This window comes from Schistocerca serialis, chromosome 10 (assembly GCF_023864345.2).
Source record: "Schistocerca serialis cubense isolate TAMUIC-IGC-003099 chromosome 10, iqSchSeri2.2, whole genome shotgun sequence".
Taxonomy (NCBI): domain Eukaryota; kingdom Metazoa; phylum Arthropoda; class Insecta; order Orthoptera; family Acrididae; genus Schistocerca; species Schistocerca serialis.
This window is the reverse complement of record NC_064647.1, coordinates 93,177,582-93,201,270: the sequence shown is the minus strand read 5'-3', so window position 1 is coordinate 93,201,270 and position 23,689 is coordinate 93,177,582. Positions and strand designations below refer to the sequence as shown.

The window sequence follows — 23,689 nt, the reverse complement described above, 5'->3', positions numbered from 1 at the left end:
AAGCCATGATTAATGTGATTTGAAGAGAAGTAATAAAATGAGCTCTAACATGGAAAGTAAGCGTTCCCGGACACATGTCCACATAACACATTTTCTTTCTTTGTGTGTGAGGAATGTTTCCTCAAAGTTTGGCAGTACCTTTTGTAACACCCTGTATAGACGGTCATGATTCCGTGACGATATTAAGAACTTTCAGAGATGATGGGGCAAGGGTACATGGTACGAATTCCAGATATGGGATCCTAGTCCGGAAACGGGCGAGTCTGAAGTTACAAGCGAAAATCAGTCTACCTATGACAGTGGAATACATTTACCGGAACGGTTGTTGCAAATAGTGTAGATTACGCAACGTTCAGAGGTGGTAGTATGGACCAAACGAAAAAGAAGTGCAGTAAAGATGGGCTCCACAATGTGTGCCTTCAGAGCTATGAGCTCTTGTTCATTTTCGCTTCTGTGAAATTCATCTCTTCTACTGAAAGCTCCTAGGTTTCCAATTTTTTGGGGGGAGGTAGTGTTAACTAAAACAAGCGAAAATTTGCAGTAAAAGTTGTTATAAAATGAAGACTTACGGGCAATTATTCCGTAGAAGGCAGTAAAAGTTGTTATAAAATGAAGACTTACGGGCAATTATTCCGTAGAAGACATGCGTTCCGCAGTGGCGGAGATGAAGAGCTCATCGCTCTTAAGGTATGTATTTTAGAGCACATGTTCGGTAGACACTGTTTTCTTGTTTTGGTGCAACCAAAACCCTACAGTAGCACCAAGAACAGTACCTCTATATACATTCCGCTCTCAGAGTTAGCACAACGGTTGTCGCTTATAACTTTCCACCCGGTCTTATCCAGACCACGGTCCTCTACCTCAAATAGATACACTTGTCCTTCTCCAGCATCCCTGAAAGTTTATAATATCATCACTCTGTACGCTGTAGGCGCTGGAACCTCATTGCAACTGTGTGTTTCTACACAGCAGACGAGCCTCTTCTGCGATTATTTCCTGCATGCACGGCGCCCAGTAACCAGTAGATACCGCCGCTCAAGTTGGTGCTACATTCCTTGTCCTACGGAAGGCGTTCGGTGAAATCCCGCACTGCCGCCTAGTGAACAAAATACGAGCGTACAGAATATCAGGCTAGCTGCGTGACTGAAGAGTCCTTATCAATCAAGACACAGCACGTCATTCTTGACGCAGAGAAATCTTCAAACATACACGTTTTCACCGGAGGCCACGATATTGGACTTATTCGATAAAAACGCGTTTATAGGGCACATTTGCAGCTTTTTCTTGATTGATTCGAAAAGTAGAACCTAAGGCGAAAACGTATCCCAGTACAAAACTTAATTACATCAAAGTTCCTACAAAAACGTCCTGCTTATTTTTTCTGTAGGACATGTACGTTGCGCATTGCAAGAGGGAGAATATGAAAACAATGCTTGTGTTATTTCAAGGTATTGCGGGTTGCGTACAGCCTATAGGTAGGTGCAGCTGAACCGCCCTGTATATAAAGTCTCAAATATTCGTACAGGAAACGGCACTGGTAAAACTAGAAGAACCACGTACCTGCCTTGAAACGGCCCCACTCTCAGAAATTCAATCGATTCAGGTCTGGTGAACGGGCAGGCCGCTCTAGCGAACCTTCTTGACTAATCTATTGCCCAGGAAATTTTGCGGTGAGGAACAGAGTACAACCCGTGGGAAATGCGTGGTGCCTAATGCGAGCACGAACCACAGTGTGACCAATGCGCGCACGAACCACAGTCGCTTTCTTTATGCGAGGGTAATTTTCGCCAGTAGCGGCGATACACAGCACCTGTTAGCTTCAAGTCGTGTCACCGACAATTCCTGACCATTTACTGATACTGTAGCAATCCCGATGCTATACCTGCATGGCTGCTCGAGTTTTGGAACTGCCAACAAATGCGTAATCTGGTACTTACCATGTTCTCTCTTGCGGCGACCTACCCCACCGAACACCACACTCGTCACAAGCCAAGGATCCATATCTCGACAGGTTGTGATTTCGGGACATAAAACTATACGAATTTTTCTTCTAGATTTGGCCAACAGTGTATTGTAAGAATATGTGACACCTTTATATACGAGGAGAGCTTCTGTAAAGTTTGGAAGGTAGGAGACGAGGTACTGGCAGAAGTAAAGCTGTGAGGACGGGGCGTGAGTCGTGCTTGGGTAGCTCAGTTGGTAGAGCACTTGCCCGCGAAAGGCAAAGATCCCGAGTTCGAGTCTCGGCCTGGCACACAGTTTTAATCTGCCTGTAAGTTTTTATATACGAGGGTTGAGACTTTAATAGTGGCAACTATTTATTTACACCTCCTACAAAATAGATACGCGTTTCAAAGTTTTACTGACCTTCAAAATAGTCACCAGCATTGTGTATGACCAGTTGCCAGCCATGTGGAAGTCTTAGGATACTCTTAGTAGTGCCAGTTGTGTTGACAGTTCGAGCGGCGCGGTCTATTGCCCGACGAATTTGTAGCAGTTCTGAAGCGAATGTCGTGAAGTGTTTCCTTCAATTTAGAAATCGAGTTGTTTTCACGAGGACTCAAGTCAGGGGAGTGCAGTACGTGGTATAGCATTTAGCAGCCCCATCAGCCAAACAGTTACAGCTTGTACTGTACGTGCTTGAGCATTGTCCTGCAAAATCATGGTCAGGTCATGCAGAAAGTGTCATCAATCCTGTCTCTAAGTGGTCGTAAGTGGTGTTCCAAAAATGAACAGCATAGAGACAGAAGTGATGACGCTTTCTACACGACCTGACCATCATTTTGCAGGACAATGCTCAAGCATGTACAGTGTTTCAGATTTGTTTGACTGATGGGGCTGCGAATTGCTATACCACGTACTGCACCCCCCTGACTTAAGTCCTCCCGAGCTGATTTCGATTTCTAAACTTAAGGAAACACTTCACGGCATTCGCTCCAGAACTGCTACAAATTCGTCGGGCGACAGACCGCGCCGCTCGAACTGTCTACTGGCACATAATGTTGGTGACTACTTTCAAGTTCAGTAAAACTTTCAAACGCGTATCTATATTGTACGAGCGGAAAATAAATAGTTCCCATTATTAAAGTCCCAAGCATTATATATATATACATATGGAGGTAGCGTATAATATAACTTCCATGAGGCTTTTCGCGGATTCTGCTGTTGCATACAGAGTAGTCGCGAAAGTAGAAAATTGTGGCGAAATGCACGAAGACCTGCAGAGAACAGGCGCCTTGTGCTAGGATTGTTAGTTGACCCTCATCACAAACAGTTGCCGTATGACTGCAGGACTGCACAACAATCACTGCAAGCAGTCACATACAATATCTCGGGGTATGCGCACGGTGCAATTAAAAACAGACCACATAAAACTGATCGCAGGTAACGTAGATGACAGACTGACAATGAGATTCAATGGAAGAATCGCGCGAAGGAGGTGGCTTACAAAACCCTCGTTGCACCACTACTTAAGTATTTCTCGTCAGACTGCGTTCCACACTAGACAGGATTTATTGAGAAAATAGAAAAGCTCCAAAGAAGAGTTGCGCGATCCCTTGCAGATGCATTTAGCAGGCGCGGAAGCCTTTAGGAGATGCTCGCGAAAATACTGCGAAGGCAAAATTCGAGATATTCGAGCTCACGCGGAAGTTTGACAACAACTGATTTTCCTGCAGGCCACAGGTGACTGCAATAGGAAAGACGGGAAGTGACATTGCTACACATCGTATCCTCCGCCACACACCGTATAAGACGCCCCAGCTGTTTTACTGCCTTTATTAGTGAACACAGGAGATTAACACTTGCTGTAGTCCGGCTAGTTAGGAAGAGTTAGGCATCGGACATTACTAAGTAGCCATTTACAGAGAATCAGTGGTTCACAGCCCTGCAACAGGCCACAGCAGTCCACCCACCCCACAGCCGCCCCACACCGAACCCTGGGTTACTGCGCGTTTCGGCCCCGGGAACGTCTCACAACAGACGAGTGTAGCCCCAATGTTTGCATGGTAGAGTAATTATGGTGTACGCGTACGTGGAGACAGTGTTTGCGCAGCAATCTCCGACTTAGTGTAACTGAGGCGGAATAAGGGGAACCAGCCCGCATTCGCCGAGGCAGATGGAAAACCGCCTTAAAATCCATTCTGTGGCCAGCACATCGGATCTCGACACTAATCCGCCGGGCGTATTCGTGCCGGGGACCATGCGTTAGGCCGCACGGCTAATCGGCCGGGCAGAGAGCTAACTTACTCCCCACGGTACTACAGTTCTGGCCGTAAGGCTACGACGCTTGCGATAAACGGCAGCTACACCTGAATGTGGAAAAATGAAGGTTAATGCACATGATTAGGAAGAACAAATCCATTAAGTTCAAATATAGCACTAGTAGTATGGTGCTTGACACAGTCACGTCACTTAAATATCATACGGTAACGTGGCAAAGCGCTATGAAATGATATGAACATGTAAGGCGAATGATCGACTTCGGTTTATTGGGAGGATTTTAGGAAAGAGTGGTTCACATGTAAAGGAGACCACATATACGATACTAGTGCGATCCACTGTTGTGTACAGTTCGAGTCTTTGGAATCCGAACCTAAGCGGATTCAGGCAAGACATCGAAGCAATTCAGAGGCTGGCTGCTATATTTATTACCATTTAGAACAACAGGTAAGTATTACGGAGACGCTTCGGGAATGCTAATAGGAATCACTGCAGAGAAGACGACATTCTTTTTGATGAACGCTTTTGAGAAAATTTAGAGCACCAGCATCTGAAGCTCACTGCAGAATGATTCCACTGCCGCCAACGAATATTTCGCGTGAGGACCAAAAAGACAAGATTAGAGAGGTTACGGCTCACACAGATAGTTTTTCCTCGCTCTGTTTGAGAGCGGAACAGGAAAGGAAATGGCTAGTGTTGGTACCCTCCACCCTACACCATATGGTGACTTGCAGTGTAAGTATTTGAACGTAAACTGTCTCCCAAAATGTTCAAAACTTCTGTCCCTTCCAAAACATTCTATTCAAAACGAACAAGTTCTATTACGTGAACACTTTTGCATGGCGCCGGCCGGAGTGGCCGTGCGGTTCGAATCCTGCCTCGGGCATGGATGTGTGTGATGTCCTTAGGTTAGTTAGGTTTAAGTAGTTCTAAGTTCTAGGCGACTGATGACCTCAAAAGTTAAGTCGCATAGTGCTCAGAGCCATTTGAACCATTTTGTATGGCACACTTAATTTTATTTCACTTCAAATTCATATAACACGTCCCTAATTGTTCTGATTCCATTCCCTATACAATTGTACTCGCTCATTTATCACGCGTTTGTAGGAGTTCACCATTGGCGATTCATCACTGTACGACTGGGTCACTCCTTCGCGCGAAAAGATCTTCAGGCGCCAAGCTGTCGCTTCTAGAAAGATGGTGAATTCCCATCAACGATGACGCTGTGCTGTAGCGGAAGAGAGTAGGGGTAGACTCGATATTTCAACAGGATGAATAAAATCCTCCGTAATGGCTGTTAAAACAATCCCTTATAAAAGTCACTACCGGTTTCGCATCAGTAGAGATGAATCTTCAGGTGGTAGGATTTTATTAACAGTCATGGGGCAGGAAAATGATTGTTTACAGTCGAGTCCCATCGTTCATCGTCTAGATGAAAACAGATAGCACGCTAAAAGCGGCTGCCTCTAAGCAATCAATTTTCCGCGCCGTGACAGTTAATAATAAACAGTCACCTGAAGATGCATCTACTGATGCGAAACCGGTACGGTCTTTTTTATAAAAGTATTTTAACAGTCTGTGCGGAAAATTATATTCACCATATGGAATTTTGGCTGCGGTTGCCCGACTTCTAAACTACGAGGGGCGCTTGAAAAGTCCGTGCAAAGTCCGAGGGATGGCACCAGCGGCGCGTATCGAGGTAATGTTTAGTTAGTAGCATCTTTGGAAAGAACGCACACCAAGTTTCAGCCATATTGGTCTATTTCTTTGTGTTTGGCATTCGTGTGAATCAAGGAAGTCGAGGGATTGTCAAAAAATGGACGAAAAAGAATTTCGTGTGGTGATTAAACATTACTTCATGAAAGGCGAAACGCCTCAGGAGACTAAAGAACAGCTTGATAAATATTACAGTGACTCTGCACTTTCGATTAGAACAGTTTATAAGTGGTTTCAAAATTTTCGGAGTGCCCGTATGGGCACAACTGATGCTGAACGTTCTGGACGCCCTGCGGAGGTTACGACTCCAGAAATCATTGATAAAATCCATGATATGGTGACGGATGACAGAAGAGTTAAGGTCCCTGAGATTGCTAGTGCTGTAGGCATCTCGAATGAACGGGTGCATAATATTTTGCATGAACATTTTGACATGAGAAAGCTATCCGCAAGACGGGTTCCGCGATTGCTCACGCTTGACCAAAAACGGAATCGTTTGAAGTGTTGCAAGGATGGTTTGCAGCTGTTCTGGAAGAATCTGCAGGACCTTAAGTGTAGTTTCGTCACTGTGGATGAAACATGGATACATTACTACACTCCTGAGACCAAACAACACTCTGCATTGATTGCCTTTAAATATTCTTTGTTTAAAGGGTGAGTATTTCTTTGGTAGTTTTAACATGTTTGATTTTATAAATTATCGGCTTTATTGTTGATAAACAATGGGTTACCAAGGGAGAATCTGCACCAAAGAAGGCGAAGACCATTCCATCGACCGGAAAAGTTATGGCGACTGTCTTTTAGGATACACAAGGGATAATCTTCATCGACTAGCTGGAAAAGGTGAATATTATTCGTCGTTATTGGACCGTTTGAGAACCGAGATGCAAGAATAATGCCGGCGATTGGCCCGCAGAAAAGTCCTTTTCCATCACGACAATGCACCAGCACACACTTCAGCAGTTGTGGTCGCAAAATTAATGGAAACAGGTTTCCAACTCGTTTCACACCCCGCCCTATTCTCCAGACTTGGCTCCCACGGACTACTATTTGTTCCCCAATTTGAAGAAATGGCTGGCGGGACAAAGATTTTATTCAAACGAGGAAGTGATTGCAGCAACTATTAGCTATTTTGTAGACTAGGACAATTCCTATTATTCGGAAGGAATCAAAAAATTAGAACAGCGTTGGACAAAGTGTATAAGTCTAAAAGGAGACCATGTCGGAAAGTGAAAGTGGGTTTACCCCAAACACGTAAGTAGTTTTTATTTTTGCACGGACTTTTCAAACGCCCCTCGTAATATGGTCGATGCTGGAAGTACCTTTACAACCCTTGGGCAGCTTTCGATGTGTACACGAAGACGTCGAACCAGGAGTCAGTTTAGAACGCAGCATATCTTTCTCAAAGGAGAGAAGTCTTCCGAAGTAAGAGTGATTTCAAGTGTGCCGCAGGGGAGTGTCGTAGGACCGTTGCTTTTCACAATATACATAAATGACCTTGTGGATGAGATCGGAAGTTCACTGAGGCTTTTAGCGGATGATGCTGTGGTATATCGAGAGGTTCTAACATTGGAAAATTGTACTGAAATGCAGGAGGATCTGCAGCGAATTGACGCATGGTGCAGGGAATGGCAATTGAATCTCAATGTAGACAAGTGTAATGTGCTGCGAATACATAGAAAGAAAGATCCCTTATCATTTAGCTACAAAATAGCAGGTCAGCAACTGGAAGCAGTTAATTCCATAAATTTTCTGGGAGTACGCATTAGGAGTGATTTAAAATGGAATGATCGTATAAAGTTGATCGTCGGTAAAGCAGATGCCAGACTGAGATTCATTGGAAGAATCCTAAGGAAATGCAATCCGAAAACAAAGAAAGTAGGTTACAGTACGCTTGTTCGCCCGCTGCTTGAATACTGCTCAGCAGTGTGTGATCCGTACCAGATAGGGTTGATAGAAGAGGTAGAGAATATCCAACGGAGAGCAGCGCGTTTCGTTACAGGATCATTTAGTAATCGCGAAAGCGTTAGGGAGATGATAGATAAACTCCAGTGAAAGACTCTGCAGGAGAGACGCTCAGTAGCTCGGTACGGACTTTTGTTGAAGTTTCGAGAACATACCTTCACCGAGGAGTCAAGCAGTATATTGCTCCCTCCTACGTACATCTCGCGAAGAGACCACGAGGATAAAATCAGAGAGATTAGAGCCAACACAGAGGCATACCGACAATCCTTCTTTCCTCGAACAATACGAGACTGGAATAGAAGGGAGAACCGATAGAGGTACTCAAAGTACCCTCCGCCACACACCGTCAGGTAGCTTGCGGAGTATGGGTGTAGATGTAGAATTTGGAGCGGTGCGGAAAACGGGGGCCTATCATTGTCTGACGAGGCTCGCCTGTTACCGTCGCAGCCCAGTCCTGGAGTCGGTGGGGCGCCGTTGTTTACTGGAAACTAGCGCGTGCTGCCTTGCCGGGATGGGCTGAGAGCAGGACGGCGCGGCGCGGCGCGGCGTCCATTAACGGCGGTATACTGCAAATGAGGCGGCCGCTGAGCTGAGCTGAGCTAACCAGCCGGGGTGCCACAGCGGTGTCGGGTGTCGCGCTGTCCCGCGGGAGTCCGTATCGACCAGGGCGTCGACAGCGGCGCCTGCCGTGACACAGGGGCTGTGGGTGGGCGGTGGGGGTGGGGCGCGCGCACACACACACACACACACACACGCACACACACACAGACACACACACACCTACACCGGCACACACACACCTGCCGTGGCGCCAGCATCACACCCAGGGGCCCTCACGTCTCCCGCTGCCGACCTCTTCCGAGGGAGATCCGGCGACTCCGGACAAGCGGTAGCCCACTTCCTCCCAGTACGACATGAACGTTGCGGGGAAACAATTTTGCGCTACGTCTCACTCCATAAAAGCACAACGACTGGCACTAAACTCGTGAGGCAGCTCAACATGCCAACAAACCTATTAGGCAAATTAAAATCAACACACCTATGACACTAACGGCTACAGCTAATGCATAGAGATACTTCGATAGGCGTTACACAGAATACAGAAAAGAAGTTCAACAATTCTCTCAACAACTAAAAAAAAAAAAAAAAAAAAATGTTCAAATGTGTGTGAAATCTTATGGGACTTAACTGCTAAGGTCGTCAGTCCCTAAGCTTACACACTACTTAACCTAAATTATCCTAAGGACAAACACACACACACCCATGCCCGAGGGAGGACTCGAACCTCCGCCGGGATCAGCCGCACAGTCCATGACTTCAGCGCCCAAGTGCGCTCGGCTAATCCCGCGCGGCTTTCTCAACAACTATATAGATTCCAGAATGAATTTCCCTGTAAGCTGATATGAAACTTCCTGGAATATTCAAGGAGCACACTCGGCCCTGGGGCCTTTGCCTTTCGCAAGCAAGTGCTCTATCGACTAAGCTACCCGAGCAAGACTTGTAATGAAACTAACTTCAGTACAGAGCAATTTTTTTCTTTCTTTTTCAAGCAACAGCGTTCATGTGCATGGAGAAATGGAAGATACACACTGCGCTTTGAGTCTCAAAACGCATTACATTTTCAGGAGAAATGTTAGTCGGAAAAATTAAGAGTACATTCGAGAAATATCAACTGTAACAACTTCACACGACATATATCCTATTTCATCAGGAAAGAATAAGCCATTGCTGACCTGAAAACATAAGGAAATTGATACTAAACACCGTAATACAGGTTGAAGCAAGCAGAAGACAACGTTGCAAACATGTAAATCTGCAGACCAGAAAGGGCACAGCACCACTACTCGGGCGCAAAAAGACCCAGCACGCTAACGCACATGAGTTCATCAAAGAATCTCAAGTCAAAGATCGTAGGTGAAAGAACAAGTTACAAGGAATACACTGTAGTACAGTCACAGAGAGATACACACAAGCGTTCAAATTACGGTAAAAAAATACAGTTGTATATGACACTTTCTCGTACAATATTACGTAAGATAAGTCACGTGATACTGTCATAATGTCTCACGATAAAATATTGGTGACAACTACTACAAATGAAAATATATATGTACAAAGTCACATGATGCTATTATGTCACATGATAAACGCAAACCGACCATTTGGTAAGAGCTGCGACATATGATAGTACGTGAAAATGGTCCATAATCGAGGCCGGTAGTGAATAAATGTATTACAAGACAGCACACTGTATATCGTCCACTTCTCCAAGAACCCGACACATAAGTCGGAATAACGTAATAACTTTTGGACTTGCTGTAGCTGTACTCTAATCTCAATGTATCATCTGTTTGAAACGGTAATCACACTGAATACTACGCCATTAAACTTCAAATTATCATTATTCTATGTAAAATAGGCCTACTTTAGAGAACATTGTAACAACTTTAATTTAACTTTAAAATACTTACGAAATTTCTACAAAACTTCTGTCTGTATAAATTTGTCAATATTGTGTCAAAGAGTCACGGAGAATACCAGCAGGAAATATTTGGCCCCTGCCGATCAGATACGTATGAATAAATCGAAAATCAATTGCCGCGTTGTGGTGTGCATTAATTACCATACGTGCATCAAGCCTGTTAAAACCAGGAACACAATTCACGAAGACGAATTACTAGACTACTGAAGGCAGTTTCCGAGTGAGACAAGTTATAAGGGGCAGGCAAATTAAAACAGGACGTAAGGAAAACTGTTCAGTATTTCAAAACTGGGAAGGCCGGCGTATACGAGATCCACTGTCAGTCTAGTAAGACTTATATTGGACAGACAGTGTTCGCCATCGAAGATCGTTGCCGAGATAATAAAAGGCACACACCACTGAAGCATCCTAACAGGTCGGCGGTCGCAGAGCACTGTTTGTCCGCAAAACACGAGATGGATTACGAGCGTACCAAAATCTTGGCCCCGACTTCTAAATACAGGAACAGCGTTGTCAGAGAGGCCATCGAAATTCGCACCAGGGGCAAACTCATCAACTGGGAATGCGGTTATAATCTTAGCAAGGCATGGGAACCATTGCCGAGTATAATTAAGAAGACACTTCAGCGACGAAAACGATCTGGCGAGCGGGCCGGACGTAGCAGCTACACCGGCGCTGCCACAGACGCCGACCTCTGCGACTCCGCGACTGCCAACGCGCGCCCGCGGGCGCGAACCGCGGAGGGAACGGCCCGTGGGAGCGGCCGGCCGCCCTCAGGAAGTCACCGTGCCTTTGATTGCGTGTGGCACGAGGGACTCCTGTATAAACTCCTAGATATAGGGGTCCCCGTATCACACGCAACACTCCTGAAGAGCTATATTGAAAACCGGACATTTCATGTCCGCCCTCAAGATGGTACATCGTCCACCAGACCAATCAAAGCAGGAGTACCTCGGGGCAGTGTACTGGGACCACTCTTATACATCTTGTATACATCAGACCTACCATCGACGGCCAGAACACACCAATCTTTATATGCCGATGATACAGCCATCTACTCCCGAAGTATGAATGCTGCACACCTCCAGGCAAGACTGCAACAAGCATGTAATAAGCTGAAAGAATGGGCGACGAAATGGCGACTGTCTTTCAACGCCACAAAGACACAGGCACTAGCAATTTGTAGAAGACCACTTCTGCTTAACATCCAGCCCATTGAGATAAGGGGCACCCCAGTCCCGTGGTCAAAAACAGCAAAATACTTGGGTGTGACCCTTGATAGGCGATTGACATGGCAACCTCATACAGAAAATATTCGAGAGAAAGCCAGGAGAAAAATGGTACAGCTCTACCCATTATTAAATCCAGCGTCAACACTACCATCAAGACTGGGGGTGATATTGTACCTTACACTGGTGCGACCAATCTTAGACTAAGCCGCTGTTGTGTGGGGCAATGCTGCTCCAACCCACATACAACGGCTACAAAGAATTCAGAATCGGCCTCTGAAAAGGGCACTCCATCTGCCATACCGGTTCCCAACGAATGAACTTCACCAACTCGCAGGGGTACCCTATTTGAAAGACCGATTCAGAACCAGTCCCAAAACCTTTTACGAAAACACACAACAGTCAGATAACGAACTAGTACGAGAACTTGGACACAGGGTGCACTACCTGGCCTCCACCAGATGGCCCGATGATCTACGCGTATAACAAGACTACACATGTTGTGTATATATTTTTATAATTTTAATTTTTTAATTTTAATTTTATTGTATTTTAATTATATTTTACATCTTATTTTATTGTATTTATTATCATTATTTTATTAAAAAAGAAAAAAAAAGGTGAATGAATGAGTGTGAGAATGTGTCAACTGTAATATGTATATGAGTGTGTACAATGTATGTATCGTGTGAGTGCGAGCGAATGGGAGGAAAAAACAATAATAATAATAAATTATCATACAGCCAATGTATTTTTAAATTATTTAAAAGCAGAAAAAAACAACACAACCAAAAAGCTATTCTTTTAATGTCAATTTTTATTATTGAAAGCGTAGCCGTATGGCTTGAACTTCTATTTTCAGACTGGGCGATCCTAGATGCCCCAATATATTCTGCAGCGGCTCAGGAAGTCACTCGAGACTGGGACGTCGCAGGAAGTCAGTTCGTCAGCGTACCTGACGATGGCAACATGTCTGATGGCCGAAATACTGTGCCCGTTGGACACTATGAACCGGCAGTGCACCTGTGGGCTCTTCGATCGCCAAATACGCCGGGAGGAACTGAAGAATCACACCTTTTTCTTTGACCGCGAGGGCCCGCTGCTCACTGGCTTTCTGGAATACAGCGCCACACAGTTAACCCACTTTGCAAAAACTGAAGTGCGCCATAACGTGCAAACGGCCTGGAATGTTGAGGGACGCCACAAATCCGTTGCAGCATAATGCCCGCCCACGTGCTGCCAAGGTAGTATCGACTTCGCTGCGGAGGTTCGTCGGACAGCCCTGACACATATTCCACACAGGTTTCCCGTTCTCTCCCCATCTAACTTCCGTATTTTTAGAGGCATGAAGAAAGGCATTCGTGAAAGTCGATTTGCTCCGGACTCCTTAGTACAGTCGTGGTTCCGTATCCCACCGCATTTTTGCCTGAACGCGTTCGCCGTCTTTTCTCGTAGTAGTATAAATTGTAGCGATTACTTTTGAAGTTATAAACTGTTTACTTACTTTTTTCCACCTGTCTTGTTTTCATTTGACTGCCCCTTATACAACAGCGCCAACATCATAGAAGTATTACACACTAGGAGGAAATGTGCTTAGCGTGTAACTTACTGTCATTAGGGACCGAATAAAGACGTACAGGGAACAAAATCGATCGCATCCTTCTCCAGGTAAATATTTCGGCGATTGCATGAAAGTTGTTCGTTCGGTAAAACCTCAGAAAACCCAAATCTGGATGGGCGCACGGGGACCTGAACCCGCCATCCCCCGAATGCGAGTCGAGCCTGCCTGACAGCTCCTCCTCCTCGCCACAAATTCTGCCTCAATGAATAAACTGAGACAATCGAATAAGCCTCTAACTTGGCGTTAAACTCAGTAAATTTGAAAATCTCGCCTCTTTTTCTCTTCTGTGACAAGCAGTTTCTGCACGGATATTAATGGCAGACAGTATTGTTTTCAAAACATGCGGCCCTTAAAGTTAACACGGAGAAGACCGCTGAAATTCCGGCTTACACAAAAGATGTTTCTACAAGGAGATTAACATTTTTATAACTCTATTTACATGCAAAAACTCTTCCTGTTCCCTCCAGACCCCTCCTCCCCCTTGCATCCTTGAATGTAATTTGCCAAATTTATTCGTCTGCCATTAGTGGCTCGTCCCGCGTTGTCCTCAAACTAAAAACTCTGCGAGATGAGCCAAAAGGACGACTTTCAAACCTCGAGAGCGAGGATATCAACTGAAAAACAACCTAACGCAGGAACTGAGCAGCCAGACTGCCGTTAAGAGCAGATACCATACCGTGCAAGAGAATTAGTCACGATGCGGTTGACCGAGCGAGGTGGCGCAGTGGTTAGCACACTGGACTCGCATTCGGGAGTACGACGGTTCAATCCCTCGTCCGGCCATCCTGATTTAGGTTTTCCGTGATTTCCCTAAAACTCTCCAGGCAAATGCCGAGATGGTTCCTTTGAAAGGGCACGGCCGACATCCTTCCCCGTCCTTCCCTAATCCTATGACACCGATGACCTCGAAGTTTGGTCTCTTCCCCAAAACAACCCAACCCAGGATGCGATGCGAAAAGCCGGCCGGGGTGGCCGAGAGGTTCTAGGCACTACAGTCGGAACTGCGCGACCGCTATGGTCGCAGGTTCGAATCCTGCCTCGGGCATGGATGTGTGTGATGTCCTTAGGTTGGTTAGCTTTAAGTACGAGGGCAGTTCAGTAAGTAATGCAACACATTTTTTTTCTGAAACAGGGGTTGTTTTATTCAGCATTGAAATACACCAGGTTATTCCCCAATCCTTTAGCTACACAACGCTATTTTTCAACGTAATCTCCATTCAATGCTACGGCCTTACGCCACTTTGAAATGAGGGCCTGTATGCCTGCACGGTACCGTTCCACTGGTCGATGTCGGAGCCAACGTCGTACTCCATCAATAACTTCATCATCCGTGTAGTGCGTCCCACGGATTGCGTCCTTCATTGGGCCAAACATATGGAAATCCGACGGTGCGAGATCGGGGCTGTAGGGTGCATGAGGAAGAACAGTCCACTGAAGTTTTGTGATCTCCTCTCGGGTGCGAAGACTTGTGTGAGGTCTTGCGTTGTCATGAAGAAGGAGAAGTTCGTTCAGATTTTTGTGCCTACGAACACGCTGAAGTCGTTTCTTCAATTTCTGAAGAGTAGCACAATACACTTCAGAGTTGATCGTTTGACCATGGGGAAGGACATCGAACCGAAAACCCCTTCAGCGTCCCAGAAGACTGTAACCATGACTTTACCGGCTGAGGGTATGGCTTGAAACTTTTTCTTGGTAGGGGAGTGGGTGTGGGGCCACTCCATTGATTGCCGTTTTGTTTCAGGTTCGAAGTGATGAACCCATGTTTCATCGCCTGTAACAATCTTTGACAAGAAATTGTCACCCTCAGCCACATGACGAGCAAGCAATTCCGCACAGATGGTTCTCCTTTGCTCTTTATGGTGTTCGGTTAGACAACGAGGGACCCAGCGGTAACAAACCTTTGAATATCCCAACTGGTGAACAATTGTGACAGCACTACCAACAGAGATGTCAAGTTGAGCACTGAGTTGTTTGATGGTGATCCGTCGATCATCTCGAACGAGTGTGTTGGCACGCTCCGCCATTGCAGGAGTCACAGCTGTGCACGGCCGGCCCGCACGCGGGAGATCAGACAGTCCTGCTTGACCTTGCGGCGATGATGACACACGCTTTGCCCAACGACTCACCGTGCTTTTGTCCAATGCCAGATCACCGTAGACATTCTGCAAGCGCCTATGAATATCTGAGATGCCCTGGTTTTCCGCCAAAAGAAACTCGATCACTGCCCGTTGTTTGCCACGCACATCCGTTACAGACGCCATTTTAACAGCTCCGTACAGCGCTGCCACCTGTCGGAAGTCAATGAAACTATACGAGACGAAGCGGGAATGTTTGAAAATATTCCACAAGAAATTTCCAGTTTTTTCAACCAAAATTTGCCGAGAAAAAAAAAGTGTTGCATTACTTATTGAACTGCCCTCGTAGTTCTAAGTTCCAGGGAACTGATGACCTCAGAATTTTAAGTCCCATAGTGCTCAGAGCCATTTTGCAAGCGAAAACACCGACATTTAAATTTGTATCCCGAAAACAGGTTGCGGCGTGCAGCGAATAGGACGTGTGAAAAACCAAAACCTTCCCGAGTTTTGTTGAACCCTCGATTGTTTCCTTAGGTGTTCACACCCGCATTACTTAGCTGCTTGTCTCTATTTTACATACTGGTAGCTGTGCGGTCAGCGCCGAGGATTGTTAACTGGCTTCGATCCCAACCGGATCAGAGATTTTCTCCGCTGCTTTGTCATTACGTTCGTATCGTTGTAACTGACATTCCACAGCTGAGATGGCTGTAGGCACGTACGGAAAGGTAGTAAATTTTGAAAAAAAGTTATTGCATTAGTAATCCGCAGATACAACGCTTATTTAATTATTTGCTGCGTCAGGTTTGTGGATGACACATTTATACTCTTTCACGGAATAGAGATAAAATCTGAATAACTCCATCTGCACTCCACAAGCTATCTGATAGTGTGCGGTGGACGGTACCTTCTCCCTTTGCTGTTCCTGTCGCGAATGATCTGCGGAAAGAACGATTCTTGCTAAGCCTGTGTGCGAGCTGGAATCTCTCTAGTCGAACCTTCATTGTCTTTTCGTGAGATACGGAGGACGTAATGTACTGACTGGTTGACTGGAGTTGGCTAAACATATACGTGACGCTTTGGCGCTTACAAAATGAACCTATAACGAACGTGTTGCTTGTCTTTGGATAAATGGGTAAGAGTCAAACAAACTGCTCCTCAGATTACGTTCAGTGTAAGCACCGAACTGGGAATGCAGCACGTTTGGTTGACCTCAAGGGATTTTTCGTGCCTCCACGATATGGGGACTCTACGTGCCTCCACGATATGGAACAATTTAACATAAAACTACAAAAGTGTTTTTTTTTTGTTTGTTTTGTTACATCAGTGCCACAGAGACCAGAAAAGAGCTGTTGATTTTTTTTCTAACTATGGTCAAGTAAGTTGTTTCTGTGGTGTCACCGCCAGACACCACACTTGCTAGGTGGTAGCCTTCAAATCGCCCGCGGTCCGTTAGTATGCGTCGGACCCGCGTGTCGCCACTGTCAGTAATTGCAGACCGAGCGCCGCCACACGGCAGGTCTAGTCTAGAGAGACTCCCTAGCACTCGCCCCAGTTGTACAGCCGACTTTGCTGGCGATGGTTCACTGACTACATACGCTCTCATTTGCAGAGACGACAGTTTAGCATAGCCTTCAGCTACGTCATTTGCTGCGACCTAGCAAGGCGTCATATTCAGTTACTATTGATATTGATATTGTGAATCATGTACCGTCAAGAGCGACGTTCATCATTAATGGATTAAAGTTAAGTATCCAACTAATTACGTCCGCTTTCTGAATTCTCGTTCCTTGTCATGTTCCAGACCTCACGTCAGTATAGTTCTTCGCTCCTCACGCCAGCCTGCATGAGCTAAAACGCTTGTATTTCGGCCTCCACTCGTAACACGGTGTTGGCTCTTCTGCTAACACAAAAGTTTCATGCTTTTAGTTTTATTCAGACGTGTTTACGCCGTTTCGTATCGCCGTCAGTATGAAGAAGAGTGTCAACACAAGAACAATATAACGGGTGATTCGGCTGCCACTGGTGCTGAGTGTTATGCAACCTGCAGTGCCTTCAAATACCACCAACCACTTCATATTGTCTCGCTCGCTACACACAAACTATTAGGTCTACAGAAAAAACAAAGAGGACCGGCCATTTGTAAGAAACTTGATATAATTAAATTTTATAGTAGGATACGTTAGAGGCCGTAGTTTTCCAATTATTCATAAACCATGGCCAACAGCTAAAACTCGTCCCACTAAATTTCCTACAAAAGAAAGTCCTCTTCATTTTTTTCTGAAGATTAATAGTTTGCACATAGCGAATGAGAGAATACGAAAACTTTGCATGTGGTTTTTGAAGGCGCTGTGGATTGCATAAAACCTATTGGTAGGAGCAGCTGCCTGTATCACTACAATGGCAAGTTGTGTGACAAGGATGGTCCACGGGAAGGAAAGAAAAGAAGTAAACAGACTCACCTGCCAGACAGCCCATGAAGCAGGCGAGCAGCACGGCACACGCCACGGTCCTCATCTCTTCCCACCTGCAACAGACAGCAGCTCCGGTCAGCACGTCACATCACAAGTGTCAGCACACAGTAACAAGATGCACGTGTCGTTCTGCAAAATACGCCCAGCGAGCTGGAGCGAAGGAAGAGCGTCTTCAATAAAAAGGCTGCTCGCAACAGTGCCTGGCAACTGCTTTCAAGACCCTCACACTGACCGTCCTTCTTTTAGTGCTCAGCCTGAACACGGGTTGGCAGAGGCGTCGATAGCGGCGCATCTCCCATCTCCCGATCTAGAGCCACATTAGGAAAACTGTGAGAAGAGAATTTTAGCAGCAAAGATCGCATTCAATACTGTTTACTCCTCACGACCGGTTACAAAAGTATAGACTATCACCTTGAGATTTGTAACGTGATGCATTTACATTTGAGTACATGAACAACCATTATTTACATTTATCATTACAAATCAGGAGCCGGCCGCAGGTTCGAATACTGCCTTGGGCATGTATGTGTGTGATGTCCTTAGGATAGTTAGGTTTAAGTAGTTCTAAGTTCTAGGGGACTGATGACCTCAGATGTTAAGTCCCATAGTGCTCAGAGCCATTTGAACTTTTTTTTTTTTTAACAAATCAGGAAATGGAAATTCTACATTTTCATACCTTGAAAAATTCCTTTTCTATTACCCCCGCTCCATTACGACTGTATCAAACATGCCATGTTGACATTATAGCGGACAGTATGTAGCACAGTAAACAAAGGTTTGTTAAAAATAAAAACAGGTTTGTAAGAAATTAAAACAATACAGTTACAAAGCATGTTGTGGAGCTACCGATGTCTGTACACGCAACATTTCACGGATGCTCGTTCAATGTTGAATTGCATGCCTTATCTGTGGGTTGCTATCAGCTAGTTGAAAAGTGTGCATCAAAGAATGTGGATCCACTATGTAAATGTAGACATATGCACAACTGTTACGCAACTCATCATTTAACAAGCATCAATGGAATGCTACGTGCGTGGTCATTCCTAGTTACACAAGGTGCTTTTTAAATGTATTGTTTTTAATTCCTACAAAATTGTTTTCGTTTTCAACAAATCTTTGTGCAATGCGCTACATACTATCCACCATAATGCTAATGTGGCATGTGTGATACAGTCATAATGGAACAGGAGGCATAACACGAATTTTTTAAGGTATGAACACAAAGAATTTCCATTTCCTCATTTGTGATGGCAAATATATAAATAACTTTATATGTATTCAATGTAAATGCATCACGTTACAGATCAGAAGATGACACAATTAACTGTTGAAATCGGTCACCAAGAATAAAGAGTACTGAATAAGATCTTAGTTATTAAATGTCTCTTCGAAGCAAACACAGATCGCTCCCTCCCATCTCTAATTATGAGAAATTTCAATCAAAAGCGTGAAACTTCACCAACGCACGGTTAGAAATGGAAATACTTGATTTGTATTTTCATTATTGTTTGTTTAGCGCAAGAAATAATTTTTAGGTAGATGTTTTACGTTTCTTGTTCACCCTGCGAGACTGCAATTTTCTCTCGAGATAACCTTCTGCTGTTTTCAGGAGCACCTGATCTACCAATAAGCTCACAGGTAATTAGGTGCTGTCATGTCTGAATACCACCGAACCATCAGTTTCATTAATTACGGTTCCAAAATATTGACACGAATTATTTACGGAAGAATGGAGAAACTGGTAGAACCCGACCTCCTGATTAGGTTCCAAAGGAATGTAGGAACTGCGACGCCATGCTCACAATTCGACGCACCAGGTAGGCTTAAAGAAAGAAAACCTACATTTAAAGCATTTGTAGATTTGGACAAAGCTTTTGGCATGGTTGACTGAAAAACACTCTTTGCAATTTTGAAGGTAGCAGGGACAAAATACAGGAACCCAAAGGGTACGTACGATTTGTACAGAGAACAGACTGCAGCTATATATTGGCGTGAAAGGAATTGGCAGTTGACAAAGGAGTGGGACAAGCATGAAGCCTATCCCACATACACTATGCGATCAAAAGTATCCGGACACCCCCAAAAACATACGTTTGTCATATTAGGTGAGTTGTGCTGCCACCTACTGCCAGCTATTTAATATTAGCGATATCGGTAGTCATTAAACATCGCGAGAGAACACAATGGGGCGCTCTGCGGCCTCTCAGACTTCGAAAAGGTCAGACGATTGGTTGTCACTTGTGTCATACGGCTGTACGCTATATTTCCACACTCCTAAACATCCCTAGGTTCACTGTTTCCAAAGTGATACTGAAGTGGAAACGTGAAGTAACACTCACAGCACAAAAGCGTACAGGCCGACCTCGGCTCTTGACTGACAGAGACCGCCGACAGTTGAAGAGGGTCGTAATGTGTAATAGGCAGACATCTAGCCAGACCATCAAACAGGAATTCCAAACTGCAAGTACTATGACAGTTAGGTGGGAGGTGACAAAACTTGGATTTCATGGTCGAGCGGCTGCTCATAAGCCAAACATAAGGCCGGTAAACGCCAAACGAGACGTCGCTTGGTGTAAGGAGCGTAAACATTGGACGACTGAGAGTGGAAAAACGTTGTGTGGAGTGACAAATCACAGTATACAATGTAACGATTCGATGTCAGGGTGTGGGTATGGCGAATGCCCGGTGAACGTCATCTGCCAGCGAGTGTATGCCAACAGTAAAATTCGGAGGCGGTGGTGTTACGGTGAGGTCGCGTTTTCCATGGAGGGGGCTTGCGCCCCTTGTTTTGCGTGGCACTATCACAGCACAGGCCTACATTGATGTTTTAAGCACCTTCTTGCTTCTCACTGCATCTTTCAAAAAATGGTTCAAATGGCTCTGAGCACTATGGGACTTGACATCTGAGGTCATCAGTCCCCTAGAACTTAGAACTACTTAAACCTAACTAACCTAAGGACATCACACACATCCATGCCCGAGGCAGGATTCGAACCTGCGACCGTAGCAGTCGCGCGGTTCCGGACTGCGCGCCTAGAACCGCTAGACCACCGCGGCCGGCTCACTGCATCTTTCAACAAGATCGAGCACCTGTTCATAGTGCGCAGCCTGTGGCGGAGTGGTTACACGACAGTAACATCCCTGTAATGCACTGGTTGCATATAATCCTGACCTAGATCCTACAGAACACGTTTGCGAACGCCGACTTCGTGCCAGGCCTCAACGACCGACATCGATACCTCTCCTCAGTGCAGCACTCATTGGAGAATGGGCTGCCTTTCCCCAAGAAACCTTCCAGCACCTGACTGAACGCATGCCTGCGAGAGTGGAAGCTGTCATGAAGGCTAAAAGTGGGCCAATACCATATTTAATTGCAGCATTATCGATGGATGGAGCTACGAACTTATAAGTCACTTTCAGCCAGGTGTCCGGATACTTTTGATCACATAGCGTAATATGTTGTATGCATATTGAACACGCGGTAAAGGAAACCAAGGAGAAATTTAGAATGGGAAGTTCAGGGACAAGAAATAAATCTCTGCGGTTTGCCGATGACATTGTAATTGTCAGAAACGGCAAAATATTTGAAAGAGCATTTCAACTGAATCGAGAGCGTCTTGAAAATCGATTATAACATGAATATCAACAAAATTAAAACTAGGTTTATAGTATGTTATCGAATTAAATCGGACGATGCCGACAGATATTAGATTAGGAAATGGTACACTAAAAGTAGTAGGAAAGTTTTGCTATTTGGGCAATAAAAATAAGTGGTGATGACCGAAGTAGGCAGGATAAAAATGCAGAGCGGCAATAGCAAGGAAAGAGTTCTGGAAAATAGGAAACTGTTGAACATCTAATACAAGTTCAAGCGTCAGGAGTGTGAGTGAAGATCTTTGGACTGATGACTGAGGGACGGTATACTGAACAACGTTACATCAGTAATAACTTCATTTGCTAACTATGGCTATTACGAGTAGCATGTTTTTAGGTTACTGTTACCTTACACGATCATTCAGTACAGCAGGGGATCTACAAATTTGTGGTGTAGACTTCTTGTGAAACACCAATTTATTTGCCAAGTTCGCTACGTTACCACAATTACTGGATTACTAGTTTCTTTAGCGTGTATTGCCATCTTCAGATCCATAAAATCGGGCAGTGGTAGTTACATTCAAAAAATGGTTCAAATGGCTCTGAGCACTATGGGACTGAACATCCATGGTCATCAGTCGCCTAGAACTTAGAACTACTTAAACCTAACTAACCTAAGGACAGCACATAACACCCAGTCATCACGAGGCAGAGAAAATCCCTGACCCCGCCGGGAATCGAACCCGGGAACCCGGGCGTGGGAAGCGAGAACGCTACCGCACGACCACGAGCTGCGGCCGGTAGTTACACCATACAACGCTTAAACCGCTGTGTCACATTAGGTCTATACAGTACGCATAAGAAAGTCGCGGCATTACAATGGCATGCCAAGTATGGTGTCATAATGTAAGTACAACTTGGAAAGCCACGAACACGAGAGATACATGTCACGAATTGCCTCTTCGTGGTATAATGCCATATTGGCTGCGACTGAGGTCGCTTAGTACCTCGAAGTGTGAGTGGCACAAACAAGCCAATAATGGTTATTTTCCTCTGGGCAGCATGTCAAGTACTGAAGTGTAAACGAGTGGATGGAAAACGGATACTGTATACAGATGGGCGTAGTGCACAGGGAAGCTGTTACGACCGTGCACCAAACACCCGGTAGTAAATTATGTGATGTGTTGGCGGGAATACTGTTAGACGCGGAGAAAAAGCAACATCAAGGCACCACTTATCAAAATATCTGTACCTACGCCGCTGACGCCCTATGTAGTGTATATACACTCCTGGAAATGGAAAAAAGAACACATTGACACCGGTGTGTCAGACCCACCATAGTTGCTCCGGACACTGCGAGAGGGCTGTACAAGCAATGATCACACGCACGGCACAGCGGACACACCAGGAACCGCGGTGTTGGCCGTCGAATGGCGCTAGCTGCGCAGCATTTGTGCACCGCCGCCGTCAGTGTCAGCCAGTTTGCCGTGGCATACGGAGCTCCATCGCAGTCTTTAACACTGGTAGCATGCCGCGACAGCGTGGACGTGAACCGTATGTGCAGTTGACGGACTTTGAGCGAGGGCGTATAGTGGGCATGCGGGAGGCCGGGTGGACTTACCGCCGAATTGCTCAACACGTGGGGCGTGAGGTCTCCACAGTACATCGATGTTGTCGCCAGTGGTCGGCGGAAGGTGCACGTGCCCGTCGACCTGGGACCGGACCGCAGCGACGCACGGATGCACGCCAAGACCGTAGGATCCTACGCAGTGCCGTAGGGGACCGCACCGCCACTTCCCAGCAAATTAGGGACACTGTTGCTCCTGGGGTATCGGCGAGGACCATTCGCAACCGTCTCCATGAAGCTGGGCTACGGTCCCGCACACCGTTAGGCCGTCTTCCGCTCACGCCCCAACATCGTGCAGCCCGCCTCCAGTGGTGTCGCGACAGGCGTGAATGGAGGGACGAATGGAGACGTGTCGTCTTCAGCGATGAGAGTCGCTTCTGCCTTGGTGCCAATGATGGTCGTATGCGTGTTTGGCGCCGTGCAGGTGAGCGCCACAATCAGGACTGTATACGACCGAGGCAGACAGGGCCAACACCCGGCATCATGGTGTGGGGAGCGATCTCCTACACTGGCCGTACACCACTGGTGATCGTCGAGGGGACACTGAATAGTGCACGGTACATCCAAACCGTCATCGAACCCATCGTTCTACCATTCCTAAACCGGCAAGGGAACTTGCTGTTCCAACAGGACAATGCACGTCCGCGTGTATCCCGTGCCACCCAACGTGCTCTAGAAGGTGTAAGTC

The 23,689-nt window shown here is 45.7% G+C and overlaps 1 protein-coding gene across 2 annotated transcripts in view; it reads right to left on the bottom strand.

The window, feature by feature from the left end:
• LOC126425011 (fasciclin-2) overlaps positions 1–23,689 on the bottom strand; it is a 927,523-nt gene that overhangs the window by 678,131 nt on the left and 225,703 nt on the right. For both annotated transcript variants that reach the window (XM_050087916.1, XM_050087917.1), the window contains exon 2: positions 17,769–17,833. In XM_050087916.1, coding sequence (XP_049943873.1) covers positions 17,769–17,823 — 55 coding nt within the window. In that variant the 5' untranslated portion in view covers positions 17,824–17,833. The remainder of the gene's footprint in view (positions 1–17,768; positions 17,834–23,689) is intronic.